Here is a 14,777-nt window from a genome sequence, read left to right on the forward strand (position 1 = left end):
AATGAGCGAATAGCTAATTGTGTTGTTTTCTTTCTTTTTCACTCAAAAAGTATATGTTTTTGTTTCGCTCATGTACAAAACGATTAAGTAAAGTTAAAAAGTTGTGTATATTGTAGAAACATTTGCGAATTATTTTGTTAGTTTTAATACACTGCTCGTTAATCGATTCGGAAAGATTTTAAAATATATAAATATGTATTTTTTTTACAAAATAAATAAAATATGTGCATGAGCCATAGCTCCACATCCAAAGAGCCGCATTTGGCTCGCGAGCCGTAGTTTGCCGACCCCTGGTCTAGTCTATAGTCTAGTGACTAGACTTTAGACAAGACTATAGACTAGACTTTGGACTAGACCCTAGTCTATAGTCTAGTCAAAAGTCTAGTCTAAAGTCTAGTCTATAGTCTAGTCTAAAGTCTAGTCTATAGTCTAGTCTAAAGTCTAGTCTATAGTCTAGTCTAAAGTCTAGTCTAAAGCCTAGTCCATAGTTTGAGGTTTTCAGTTTCAAATTGAGAATATTCTAAATGAAAATGCGAATTTCCATTTGAAATTCAGAAAAGTACAATTGAAATGGAGAATTTTGAATTGAAATTGAGAAAATTCCAATTGAATTTGGGAACTTTCAAATGAAATTGAGAAAATTACAAATGATTTTCAGAAAATTTTAATTTTTAATTTGCAAATAAATATATATGTACATATACATGTATGTATGTAGTGCAATACATGAATGTTCCGCGAAAGCTTAAAATTTGAAAATTTTGACAATCATTTCGAAAAATTCTGCGAAACTTTTTATACTTATTATATTATTTATACCAGGGTTTCAAAAAACTGCTAATTGCAGTCGCAAATTACTAAATATTTGACTAAATTTAGTACCATGCTTAAAAAATAGTAACTAGTTAAAATTTCCCCTTACAAGCTAACTGAAGTCAGTCAACTGTGTCAACACATTGCTGCAATAATTTGCAAGTGGTTTTGTTTTTCTTCAGCAGCCACACACACAAGCAGCGGCCATGTTAAGTTTTTCAACTCAGCCGAACTGAACACAACGACTGAACAGTAAAAACAGTTTTGCGTGTGCTGCTTACGTATTGCTTAGTTCTTGGTTTCGTTTTCTTACTAAGGGACGTAAAAAAAACTGATAGTTTGACTGGTTAGTACAAATCAAGCCGACTGAACAATAAAACTTGATGGGTTGTTTGTTCATTAGGACTTGTATGCAATTTGTTTTAGTATATTGTATGTTTTTGTGTTTAAATTTGACAAAATTAAACAAAGTAATTGATAATTATTGCTAATAGAAATTATTAATTAATTTAAAATTTATAAAATTATAAATTACTATACTTATAAATTTAGATATTTTCTTTAAATAAAAATTGATTTAAATTTAAGCATTTTGATGATTTTTTTGTGAGATTTTGTTATTGTATGTATGTATGTATGTATGTATGTATGTATGTATGTATGTATGTATGTATGTATGTATGTATGTATGTATGTATGTATGTATGTATGTATGTATGTATGTATGTATGTATGTATGTATGTATGTATGTATGTATGTATGTATGTATGTATGTATGTATGTATGTATGTATGTATGTATGTATGTATGTATGTATGTATGTATGTATGTATGTATGTATGTATGTATGTATGTATGTATGTATGTATGTATGTATGTATGTATGTATGTATGTATATATATATGTATGTATGTATGTATGTATGTATGTATGTATGTATGTATGTATATATATATGTATGTATGTATTATGTATGTATGTATGTATGTATGTATGTATGTATGTATGTATGTATGTATGTATGTATGTATGTATGTATGTATGTATGTATGTATGTATGTATGTATGTATGTATGTATGTATGTATGTATGTATGTATGTATGTATGTATATTAGGGTGGGTCGAAAATAGGCTTTTCGCTCGGATCAACATCTAATAGTGAAATTGTGTTGTATTTTAACGTCAAATGGAAGACTGTAAAATATTATTCAATTATTTTGAGGGTAAGAGCCCGCTCATCGCCGCCAAAGTTTGTAAATGCGTTTATATGGGAAAAATGGCACTTTTTGGAGTTTTTTCACAAAATGATGCTTTAAGTATTAATTATTGCACCATTTTATAGCAAAATCGTAATGTCTACAAAATTGTCTTTCCAAAAAGATGGAAAAACTCAAAATTGGTTAAAAAAGTTTTGAGTTATTAAAATTTCCCCCGAGAATTTTGTGATTCTGAAGACATATAAAAGTAAATATAAGAAAATTTTTGTTAGTTTTGAAAAATTTTACAAAAAAATATTATGTTTATCTGTATAAGGTTCATAAATGTGCTAGTACGAATTTTTGTTCAAATTGGATAACGCTTACTCGGTTTAGTCTGTGGTCAAAAAAGGGCCATTATTTTAACAGCATCTCCAAAACTCCATTTTCAAACTTTAAAAAATTTTGTTAAATGGATTATTAAAAATTAAAGTTTTCTATGCTAGATATTATAAAGGATATATATAAGAATTAAACACAGAAAGAATGAGCTTAATACCTCTCATAGTTTTACCGTACCTGCGATGTGAATTTGAAGGATTTCGGGAAAAAGGCAATTTTTGCCAATAATTAAGTAAAAACAAGTTAGAGTGCTATATTCGGCCATGCCGAATCTTAAATACCCTCCACCAGCAAACAACTTTTTATTGAAACCCATCTAACTATCTAATTTTTAGATAACTTGAAAAATTTTTGTCGAACTAATTTTGATTAGGTCCAGAAAAATGTATATTAATACGCCAGTTCGAAAACATTTTAATAGAATGATGTATCTTTATACAGAATATGGGAGTTGTGACCAATTATGGACTGATCAGGAAACAATTTCATATAATGATTTATATGCAGAAAAAGATCAAGTCTAATTTTACTCCAATAGCTTTATTAATCAATGAAATATGTGCGTTTAGGTGACTTTAGGAAGTGGACTTTATATAGGAGCTATGAGCAATTAAGGGCCTATCCGGAAAAATTTCGCAGAGTGATTCATCATATTTTATATTTTATCAAGATATCTTTATTTGATAATTAAATATGTGCGTTTAAGGGATTTTTTGAAGTGGACCTATTACTAAATATGGATCGATCCAGAAAAAATTTGGTACAATGTTTTATATGCCTATTCGCAAAAAATTTCGTAGAGTGATTAATGTAAAGATAAAACATATTTGTGTCGAATTTTCTCAAATTAACTTTATTTGACAATGATATATGTGAGTTTAAGTGACTCTCAGAAGTGGACCTTATATAGAAGCTTTGACCAATAATGGACCGATCCGAGAAAAAAGTGGTAGAATGATTCAAATTTCGAATTTCGATTCGAATTTTAACCCTATAGCTTTAGAATTCAATGAAATATATGCGTGTAAGTGATTTTCGGAAGTGGACCGTATATGGGAACTATGACCAATTATAGGCCTATTCGGAAAAAATTTCGTAGAGTTATTTATGTTTAGGCAAAACATATTAGTGTCGAATTTTGTCAGGATAGCTTTACTTGACATTGAAATATGTGCTTTTAAGTGATTTTCGGAAGAGGACCTTATATGGGAGCTATGACCAATAAGCGACCGATCCGTAAAAAAATAGTGAAATGATTTGAGTGCACACAAAACATATTTCTGTCGAATTTCATCAAAATAGCTTTAGAATTCAATGAAATATATGCGTTTAAGTGATTTTCGGAAGTGGACCTTATATGGGAGCTATGACCAATTATGGGCCTATCCGGAAAAATATTCGTAGAATGATTCATGTTTAGGTAAAACATATTTGTGTCGAATTTTATCAATATAGCTTTACTTGACATTGAAATATGTGCTTTTAAGTGATTTTCGGAAGTGGTCCTTATATGGGATCTATGACCAATTATGGACCGATCCGTAAAAAATTTTGTAGAATGATTTTTATGTATATTGTACTCATAACTTTTACGTTGTGAACCGATTTTGCTGATTTTCAATACTAACTGCTTAGGATAATAATAAATATTTTGGGTGAATTTCTTTTATTTCCTTTGCTTAGTTTTAACGTGAGCGTGTTTTACACAGACAGACGGACAGACGGACATAGCTACATCGACTAAGAATTTGATAAGGACCCAGAATATATGTATATACTTTGTTGGGTCTTAGATGAATATTTCTTGGTGTTACACACGGAACGACAAACTTATATATACCCACTGATGGTGGTGGAGGGTGTAATTATATTATTACCAATTGTTGCTCAATTTTGATCAAGAAAATTGCGATTATTATTTCCGAGTCCATGGAAAGTTAGTTCTAATCAAATTTTCGAAACTAAAAATCATTAACCCTCTAAACACCGGGGTCAAAATCAAATTTTTGAATTTTATGTTCTTGAAGAAATAAGAGCATGATGTTGTTAATTTGTTGATGGATATTGATGAAACTTCTTAGAAGTTATTTTTACTACATTCAAATAATACGATAAACCAAATACTGGATATATATCCATTAAATCTTAAAGAAAATTAATTTTAGAAAATTCCTTTTTAAAAGTGTTTTTTGCAGTGTTTAAAAAATCGGTCTTGAATTGACCCCAAGTATGACAGAGGGTTAATTTTTGAAGAAGTTTGATTCCTAAATTTCTGGATATATTTTTGTGTAGTTTGTCAAAATGAATTCATAATTAAATACACAATATTTTGCTATTTTTAATGAAGAATATTAAATATACAAAAACTTGATTTTGACCCCGGTTTTTAGAGGGTTAATGATTTTTAATTTCGGAAATTTTATCAGAAATAACTTTTCATGGACTCGAAAATAATAATCGCAATTTAATTGATCAAAATTAAGCAACAATTGGTAATAATATAATTTTTACTTAATGCTGTTAAAATAATGGCCCTTTTTTGACCACAGACTAAACCGAGTAAGCGTTATCCAATTTGAACAAAAATTCGTACTAGCACATTTATGAACCTTATAAAGATAAACATAATATTTGTTTGTAAAATTTTTCAAAACTAACAACAATTTTATTATATTTACTTTTATATGTCTTCAGAATCACAAAATTCTCGGGGGAAATTTTAATAACTCAAAACTTTTTTAACCAATTTATAATTGAATAATATATTACAGTCTTCCATTTGACGTTAAAATACAACATAATTTCACTATTAGATGTTGATCCGAGCGAAAAGCCTATTTTCGACCCACCCTAATATACATACATACATATATACATACAATAACAAAATCTCACTAAAAAATCATCAAAATGCTTAAATTTAAATCAATTTATATTTAAAGAAAATATCTAAATTTATAAGTATAGTAATTTAAAATTTTATAAATTTTAAATTAATTAACAATTTCTATTAGCAATAATTATCAATTACTTTATCTACTTTTGTCAAATTTAAACACAAAAACATACAATATACTAAAACAAATTGCATACAATAACAAAGTCTTACTGAACAAACAACCCATCAAGTTTTATTGTTCAGTCGGCTTGATTTGTACTAACCAGTCAAACCATCAGTTTTTTTACGTCCCTTAGTAAGAAAACGAAACCAAGAACTAAGCAATACGTAAGCAGCACACGCAAATCAGTTTTTACTGTTCAGTCGTTGTGTTCAGTTTGGCTGAGTTGAAAAACTTAACATGGTCGCTGCTTGTGTGTGTGGCTGCTGAAGAAAAACAAAACCACTTGCAAGTTATTGCAGCAGTGCGTTGACACAGTTGACTGACTTCAGTTAGCTTGTGAGGGAAAAATAAATACTTGAACTTTCTTCAGTTCAGTCGACATTTAAAAAAATAAAACAAAAAACTAAATATTAAACCCTGATTCAGACTACCAACACATATCGCTTGAGTGGTATTCGTACATAGTATTCATGATAAACCAGCCATTGTTCCTCGACAATCGGTGGATTAACATTGGAATTTCTTCATTATTTGTTTTTTAAAATGTGTTATATAAATAAAAGGTTCAATTTCATTTGAAATTTTCTTAATTTCATTTAAAATTTTCTCAATTTCATTTGAAACTTTCCCAATTTTAATTGGAGTTTTCTCAATTTAAATTCCAAAATTCTCAATGTGGGGAGCTTGAAACCCCCACGTGAATCAAATAGAAAAATTCGTATATCTGAGAAACTATTAGAGCTAGAATCTTCAAATTTTACATGAAGAACTTTGAAATTCATGTGAACATTTAAAGCATAAGGGTGGCTTGGCACAACATATATAAATTAAATACAAAATTTCGTGCATCTTGGAAATTCTTCTATTATTAAAATTTTTATAGATAGATAGAAATTGGCGATAGATAGAAACTGTCGAACTCGCAATAGTTTGCTTGACATCTCTCATATGTAACGTATTATAAATCTGGAAAACGATTGTGGTTAAAATCTTCAAAATCGTTAAGTGGGATTTTTATTTATACATATTCCTTCTAGGGTAGCAAAGCACACTGAGTATAGCTAGTATATTAATAATAAACAATTCTCAATAATTTTAAATTTTATAGATAATTTAATGAAAATAATTTATAATTTGGTTATTTTCCGGCTTATAGCGATAATTTTCACAAATTTTTACTATTTGTACTGAATTGTGTTTGGCATTGCTTCTTCAAACAAAACGTCAAAACAGATTACTCATTTTAAGCACATTATGAAATAAAAACGTATTTAATTTCTTGTTTTTAGGCAGAAATTTCTATGAAATTGTAAAAAACTATTGTAATTTAATTAAATAATTTTTTTAACGTTAAACAAAAATGTTTCGTGTTTGGTGTTCACATTGTGTTCATATTGGGAAAATATTTGTAGGTTGACAAATAAAAATGTTTCACGAAACAGCTGATATTTTGTTTGCTCTTCAAAAATATTTTGTGTTCACATTACAGCCAACAAATATTTGATAAAAAACGTCAAATATTTCATAGGTGTGAACGTAGCTTAAGATTAGAGAATCTTTTAAAAATAGTCAACAATTCGCAATTTATCTATCTATATCTATCTATATTTATAAAATTCTAACGTTACTGACTCACTGACTGACTGACTGATTCATCATCGCATAGCCTAAACGGTTGTAGCTAAAGAGCTGAAATTTGGACAGGAGATTGGTATCTCGCCAAAAAGATCCATTAAGACGGAATTTTTGGAAATGTTACTGTTAAGTGGGTAAAAACGGGTAAATTCGGTAAACTCATATCTCCTAAACTAGAAGAGATACAAAAACAGTTTAAAGCTTATTGCCGTTCATTTAAAAAATAAGCGGACAGGTGTCTGGTACTTTTTTCAAATTCGGCTCCTTTAGGGAATTAACGGGTAAAAACTGTATTTTGGTACTTTTTTTGCACCCCATGTATCTTTTAAACCAATGAACATACAAAAGATATTTTTGACTCCTTCATAACCTAACGGAAAAATCAAAATACAAATTTAGTACTTTTTGGATATTAAGGGGTGAAAATTGTACCTATTTTAGGTACTTTTTGCATAAAATATTGTTTCCTATGTATTGATTTGTATTAACATGTGTATGAATAATAATAATGGGCTCTTACTATGATATTGCAAATATTTATAATAAAATGTTTATCACTTCAATACGGAGAAAAAGTACCAAAAGGGGGAAACACGGGAAATTTGATTTTATTCAAACTCACTCACCCAATTTTAACTAAATATAACAATGGGGTGTTACTTGGAACTTCGGTACAAAGGACTATTTTTTGGTACTTTTTCGTTTTTTAACTGGTACTTTTTGTGTTTTTTATAATATGATCCTAGAAACATAATATTAAGCATGTGGAGCCCGGAGTTAATGAGAATCTATAGAAGGGGAGTTTTTGGTACTTTTTCGATCTTCAAAAGGTACTTTTTGAGTTTTCTATAATATTAAACCTAGAAACATGAAATTAAGCATGTAGAGACCGGAGTAAGTGAGAACCCATAAAAGGGGACTTTTTGTACTTTTTCGTTCTTTAACTGGTACTTTTTGAGTTTTCTATAATATTGAACCTAGAAACATGTAATTAAGCATGTAGAGCCCGCAGTAAATGAGAACCTATAAAAGAGGACTTTTTGGTACTTTTTCTTTCTTCCAAAGGTAATTTTTGAGTTTTCTATAATATTGAACATGAAAACAAGAAATTAAGCACTTTTTGAGCTTTCTATAATATTGAACCTAGAAACATGAAATTAAGAATGTAGAGCCCAGAGTGAAGGAGAATCTGTAAAATAGGACTTTTTGGTACTTTTTTTCTTTTTTCAAAAGGTACTTTTTGAATTTTCTATAATATTGAACCTAGAAACATGAAATTAAGCATGTCGAGCTCGAAGTAAGTGAGAACATACTATAAAAGGTACATTTTCAGTTACATTTTTTTGGTACATTTTCGATCTTCAAAAGGTACTTTTTAAATTTTCTATAATATTGAATCTAGAAACATGAAATTTAGCATGTAGAACCTGTTGTAAATGAGAACCTATAAAAGGGGAATTTTTTGTACTTTTTCGTTCTTCAATAGGTATTTTTTGAATTTTTTTTAATATTGAACCTAGAGACATAAGGAGTAAATAAGAACCTATAAAAGGGAACTCTTTGGTACTTTTTTCGTTCTTCAACTGGTACTTTTTAAGTTTTCAATTATATTGAACATAGAAACTCAAAACTAAGCATTCAGGGACTTATGTGAATTAAAATCTAAAATGGAGTATTTTCTGGTACTTTTTCGTTCATTAACTGGTACTTTTTGAATTTTCGATAATATTGAACTTAAAAAACATGAAATTAAATAAAAGATGTCTTTTGGTATTGTATAAACATTAAATGAAACATATAGTATCCTGATTGAACGAAAATATATAAAAAGAGACTTTCTGGTACTTTTTTTAATAGTATTTTTTGAATTTTCTATAATATTTAACCTAAAAACATAAAATTGGACACGCAGCTTCCTGAGTGTATAAAAATCTGTATGAGAGGAACTTCTGGTTGAAAATTTAACATGCACCGTCCTTATTCAACTAAAATCTAAAAAAGGGACTTTCCAACTGATATTTTTTGAGTTTTCTGTAATATTGAAACTATAATCATTATTGATTGAAAATTTCTGAAATATTGAACCTAGGAACCTGTATGAAAATCTATAAAAGATAGATTTAGTCATCCAAAGACTTATGCCCAAACTCAGAAAGAAGAAAAGAAATTTAAATATTGATTTACATTCTTCTTTCTGAATACGGGCCTTAAAATAGATCTCATACTTTAAGTTTTTTATTATAATAACTAATATAATAATTATTGACTTCATTTAAATCAATATTGATTATATTTTAAATTAACTTTTGTTTTGTTTAAAAAAGTGGTTTTATTGAAGAAAGTACGTACTTTGCATATAGACCAAAATTTGTATTATATCAGGATTCAGTTATAGTCCATAAAGTGGATTAAAAAGAAATTCTGTTATATTCTTAACTCGCTTCTACAACTGTAGTTGTGGACTATAAGCTAAAACTACTGTAGCTAACTTGTTTTTTTCTAACAAAATACATATTATTTTTATTAAACATATTTCCTATGATAAAGAATACAGCACGTACAGCCGAATGCTTTTTTCTTATTTGTTTATTTGTTTCTACCTTAATTTTTAATAATGTTATAAACTTTTTATTTTAGGAAATGCAAACCACCTCAACCAATACTCAAAGAGGAACTTCAAAGGCAAAAATAACAGTCAGTGACAATTTTAGACAACAGTTGCAAGCATTAATTGATGTATTACAAAACACAAAACCTTGGTAAGCTTATTTAATTTATACATGCGCTTTAAGTTTATAACTTTTATAGAATAGAAAATTTCTAATCGGCCCTATCTACTCCATGTAGAGTATAAAAAAGTACGTCGAAATAGAATGTTACTTTTTACCGAGCGTTAAACAAATTTTAAAATTTTTTAATACAAAACCGGAAATTTTTGATATAAACAAGTGTTATTGTTTGACCCACGGCTAATTTTGGTTACAACCCGAAAATGTTCACGTTTATTTTTCCAACATTTAAACTTCTCCTACAGTGATCTCTTCAAGATTGATCCTAAAGTGTCTACTTTTTCTCATTTCTAAATTTTGCATAACTGAAGAGCCGCAAATTTTCAAACGTTGCACAGTGAGACATTTGGCATTTTTGAAACGAAAAAATAAACGCTTTCCAATTGTCTTGCTTGTTATTATGTATAATTAAGAGTAAACATTCCATATACTATAGAAAAATAACTAAAAAATTGCAAAGTTCCTTTAAAAGGAGCTTAAAGTTGCTCCTTTTAAAAACAAAATAATTTTCTTGTAAGATTCCTGAAGCGGCATATTAATTTCAGATATTTATATAGTTTGTTCAGTCTATTAATTATTCTGCAATGATTTTATAGAAAAAAGCTCAATTTAAAAGGTTTTATTTTTTACTCTAAGAAAAAATAATATTAATAATAAAAATATATTTAGCAAGTAGGAAAGTATAGTCGGGCATGGCCGACCATATGATACCCTATACCACTGTGGATTATTTTAATAACAAAGCATTTAAGTTCTTTACCTTAATTTCGAAATATTTTAACAATTTGTTGAAAAAAGTGATTTTCTAAAAGAGGGGTTATATGGGGGCAAGGGTAAATATGGGCCTATCCTTATACATTTTGGTACATGGCTTTACGTTTACATTAGAGTTATGTATGCTGGATTTCATCGTGATACTAGTGTTTATTATTGAATTATTGACCTTCAAGTCATTTTCTGAAGGGGACTTTGTATGGTGGCTAGGGTCAAATAAAGTCCATAATTACGAAAATCGGTAGTATTATTAAGACGTATAACTAAGTTTTGCCGATTTTTGTAGACATACTACAATATTTAACATAATTATGAACTCAAAGCCCTTTTCGGGGGGTAGGGTTATATGGGGGCTAGGTGAAATAATGGACCGATTTCAACCATTTTTAAAAACACGTATGTTCCAAATTTCATCAAAATATCTTGAAAATTGCGACCTGTACCTTGCACACAAGGTTTACATGGACAGCCAGCCGGACAGACGGACATGGATTAATCGACTCAGAAAATTATTCTGAGTCGATAGGTATACTTTAAGGTAGGACCAATATTTTTGTGCATTACAAACATCAGCATAAACGTATAATACCCTCCCCACTATGGTGGTGTAGGGTATAAAAGTTATAATTTTAATGGAATAAATCTAATGACTGCAGCCAATTGCCGTTATCTAATTGTTACCCTTACATAGGAAATTTTCTATAGAATCATATATATGAAAATTGGCTGCGACCTTTTGCGATCAGAAATATTCCAAAAAATCAGAGTGTCCTATAGAATTTAATATGTTTCTTTTAAATTAAGTGTAACTCATATTAGGGGTATACGTAAATTTTGGCCCTGTCACCACATATTAGGCCACAATTATTTCTGTTAAAAAACAATTACTTAAGCCAATCGAGGGTCATAGCTTTATTTAAAAAATAACATTTTCTGTTTATTTCCAGATTTAAATTCAATGATAATAAATTTATTTTTTTTCTTTTAAAAACCGCGGAATTTATACTTTATTTAAAATTTTAATAAGAGTGTAAATTTTTGTGTTAATGTTCTATTCAATTACTTGCAAATATTTTTACAATTTGAGAAAAATTTCTAAAAGTTACCACCCTAATATTTATTATTTTTAAAAATTATAGAAGAGCATGCACTAAAACTGCAATGCTCAGCATTTGAGACAAATCGGATAATACTAACCCGTTTCAAACAGTCTCTAAATGTTGATAATGTATTTTAATAGGAAAATGGGTTTTATTAATGTTTTGCAGATACTGTGCTACAAATATTTAAATTTTGCATTTTCTTATAAATAAATCGTAATCTGTATAAAATTGTCTTTCTAAAAATACATACAATTCTAAACCGATAGCAAAAGTTTTGAGATATATGCGACCAAAAATTTAATTTTTATTCAATATATACCCAGCAAAAACTCGGTAATGGGTTGTACTTCCATAATCACTTGCTTTTCAATGACTACTACTTATCGTCTGCATTACTTAGAAGTACTCTAGTAATGACTTTATTATAATCTGATATAGAAGTACTTTATTTTCGGCTTAGTCATTTTGTTGCACATTTTATTTAATTGCGTGTTAAGAATTGTGTTTTACAAAAAAGAAAACAAAATTAAATTCGTATGTGAAAACCATTATTTGACGTCCAATAAAATAGCTAAGCAGTGATGCAGTGAGTAGAACGGTTGACTAACAAACCGAAGTCCCTGGTTCGTATTCCAGCTGCTCTTTTATTATTAAAAAACAAAACCACTTACTCAACAACTGTTTTGTAAAAGAAATTACAAGTACTTCTTTAACTCTCTATTTGTAAGCGAGCGTAGAAGTACTTGCCTCAAATGACATCACCGTGTTAAAATAATGACTCAAAATGCTAATGAAGAAGTAGTGAAAAAAGGTTTTATTAGCTTCTTAACTCATTACTTTTCAATGTGGGTTTTTCCTGGGTACTTGTAAAAAATGGGCGTGGCAGCAGTTTTATCTTGCTGATTATTGTGTGGAGCGTTTGGCCAATTGTGTGCTAACTGTAACTAAAATTAGAACTCAATATCACTAAGATTTAATTTCTTTCTAAAAGTGGCAAATGTCTCACTGTGCGTTGTATAAATTTAGTTTCAACACTGCGACCACGAAATTCTTTACACACACAATTAATTATAGCCTGACTACCCAGGTGACCAACCATTTTAACATGGGCTTGTCCTACGAGGAAGTCAATCGTCACTCTACACCCTACAAAGATACAGTAAAGAGACGATTGCCTCCGCTCTCGCTTACAAAGGGGACACTAAAGTGACGACTGTCTTCATTCTCGTTTACAAAGAGTTTATTTGTGACGAAAGACCAAAAACATACGAATTGGAGGTGGTAAGATATTAATGGAACTAAAATTTAAAAATTTCAAGTGTCTACTCTCTAGAATACTATGGGACAATAATGTGACGATTGACCCGAAAGATATAAATTTGAGTCAACTAGATGGTGGCACATTAGTAGATGGGTAAAATAACTACTTTCGGAAGTACAAAAAAAAAAAAACAACTTTTAAGAGTATAATCTCTAGGTTACTTGAGGACAGTAAAGAGACGACTGTCTCCGCTCCCGCTTACAAAGAGGACACTAAAGTGACGACTGTCTTCATTCTCGATTACAAAGGGTACATTCGTGACGAATGACCCAAAACATACGAATTACGATCATCCAGGTGGTTAAGTGGAAATTACTGTCTTTTTCGTATGCATTGACTCTTTGCCGAACTGCTGGGTAGTCATTCAACAGTTGCATACAACATTACATTAGCAGAATTGACTTTTTTGGTTGTAGCCAAAAGTTGTAAAAATACTAGTTGGTTTCAATAAATTTTTTGAGAAATTTAAATTTTAAGTGTTTTTTACTACATGTGAATCATGTATGTAAACCACTCTTGGCCATAAAATTTGATGGACTTATTCATTCAAGTCTTATGAACAGAAATTCATCGTTATTAAATTTTTAAGATATTAAACCAAAGAAATATTTACTGCCTAAGGTTGATTTCTTAAAATCTAAAATAAAATGTGCTTTCGAACTATACCACGATAAGTCAAAAATCTGATTAAGGGAAGCACTTAAAGTTGAAAAGCTAAAAGTACGCAACACGCGTTGTACCGGAAAACATGATATAATCAGAGTATGAAAATAAACGAAACATTTCGCAAACGTTTCTATAATGTACAAAACTTTTCAAAATTTTTAAATCGTTTTGTACATGAGCAAATCTAAAAGATCGAAAGAGCGAAAACAAAACAATTGGCTTTTCGCTCATCTATTTGCTTTTGTTTGCCTTTACAATCGTACATTTGAGAATAAAACAAATGCAGAAACGTATTTTATGAAAGAATCATAAAGTGTGTGTGGATTTCATTTTTTTTATTTTGTTTTTGTTTTTATTACTACTGTATTCCACAAATGCAGAAATGAAAGAATCATAAAGTGTGTGTGTGGATTTAATTTTTTTTATTTTGTTTTTATTACTACTGTTTTTATTACTACTGTCTTCTTTTAATTTTACTCAAAAATGTTTTTGTAATGAGCAAAACCATTAGAAAACGTTTGCGAAATGTTTCGCTCAAAGCTTTTAAGTTTTGCTCCCATTGTATTCTTTTCTAGCTGCGAACATGATGTGCTCAAAAGCGAAAACAATACAAAACCAAATGAAAAAATCGATTTTGTTGTTTTGGTTTTGTTTCTGTTTTACTCACTGCAAATATCAAAAAAAAAAAAAAAAAACAAAACGTTTCGTTTAGTTTATTTTCGTACTCTGGTTATAATTTCTGTCGAAAAATGAAATGGTGTATTTTCATTAAACAATGATTTTTATTTTTCAAAACAATGAATATAAATCACATAAAGAATTTTAATTTTCCAATTTTCGAATATAATTTCTACACAATTTCAGCAAATTCGGTTGATAATATCAGTGGTAAAAAATTTTTACCAATTTTCTATTAATCTCTGTTTTAACACGATCATTTTTAATGTGTTTTAAAGGTAAATATCACATAATGAGTTTTATAATTAATTTTAAAAAATAAAAATCATTGCCTG

General features: G+C 29.1%; 1 protein-coding gene across 1 annotated transcript in view; it reads left to right on the top strand.

Annotated features, from left to right (window-relative positions):
- The window catches only part of LOC119616053 (unconventional myosin-VIIa-like), a gene marked incomplete at its 3' end in the record, with an annotated part of 359,052 nt that extends 349,182 nt beyond the window's left edge, over positions 1 to 9,870 (top strand). The window contains exon 10 of the mRNA XM_037972200.1: positions 9,749 to 9,870. Coding sequence (XP_037828128.1) covers positions 9,749 to 9,870 — 122 coding nt within the window. The remainder of the gene's footprint in view (positions 1 to 9,748) is intronic.
- Between the last annotated feature and the right edge of the window lie 4,907 nt (positions 9,871 to 14,777).

This window comes from Lucilia sericata, unplaced genomic scaffold, assembly GCF_015586225.1.
Source record: "Lucilia sericata isolate MDLA Ls3-8-SP2 unplaced genomic scaffold, ASM1558622v1 Contig000054F_arrow, whole genome shotgun sequence".
In the NCBI taxonomy this organism is placed as follows: domain Eukaryota; kingdom Metazoa; phylum Arthropoda; class Insecta; order Diptera; family Calliphoridae; genus Lucilia; species Lucilia sericata.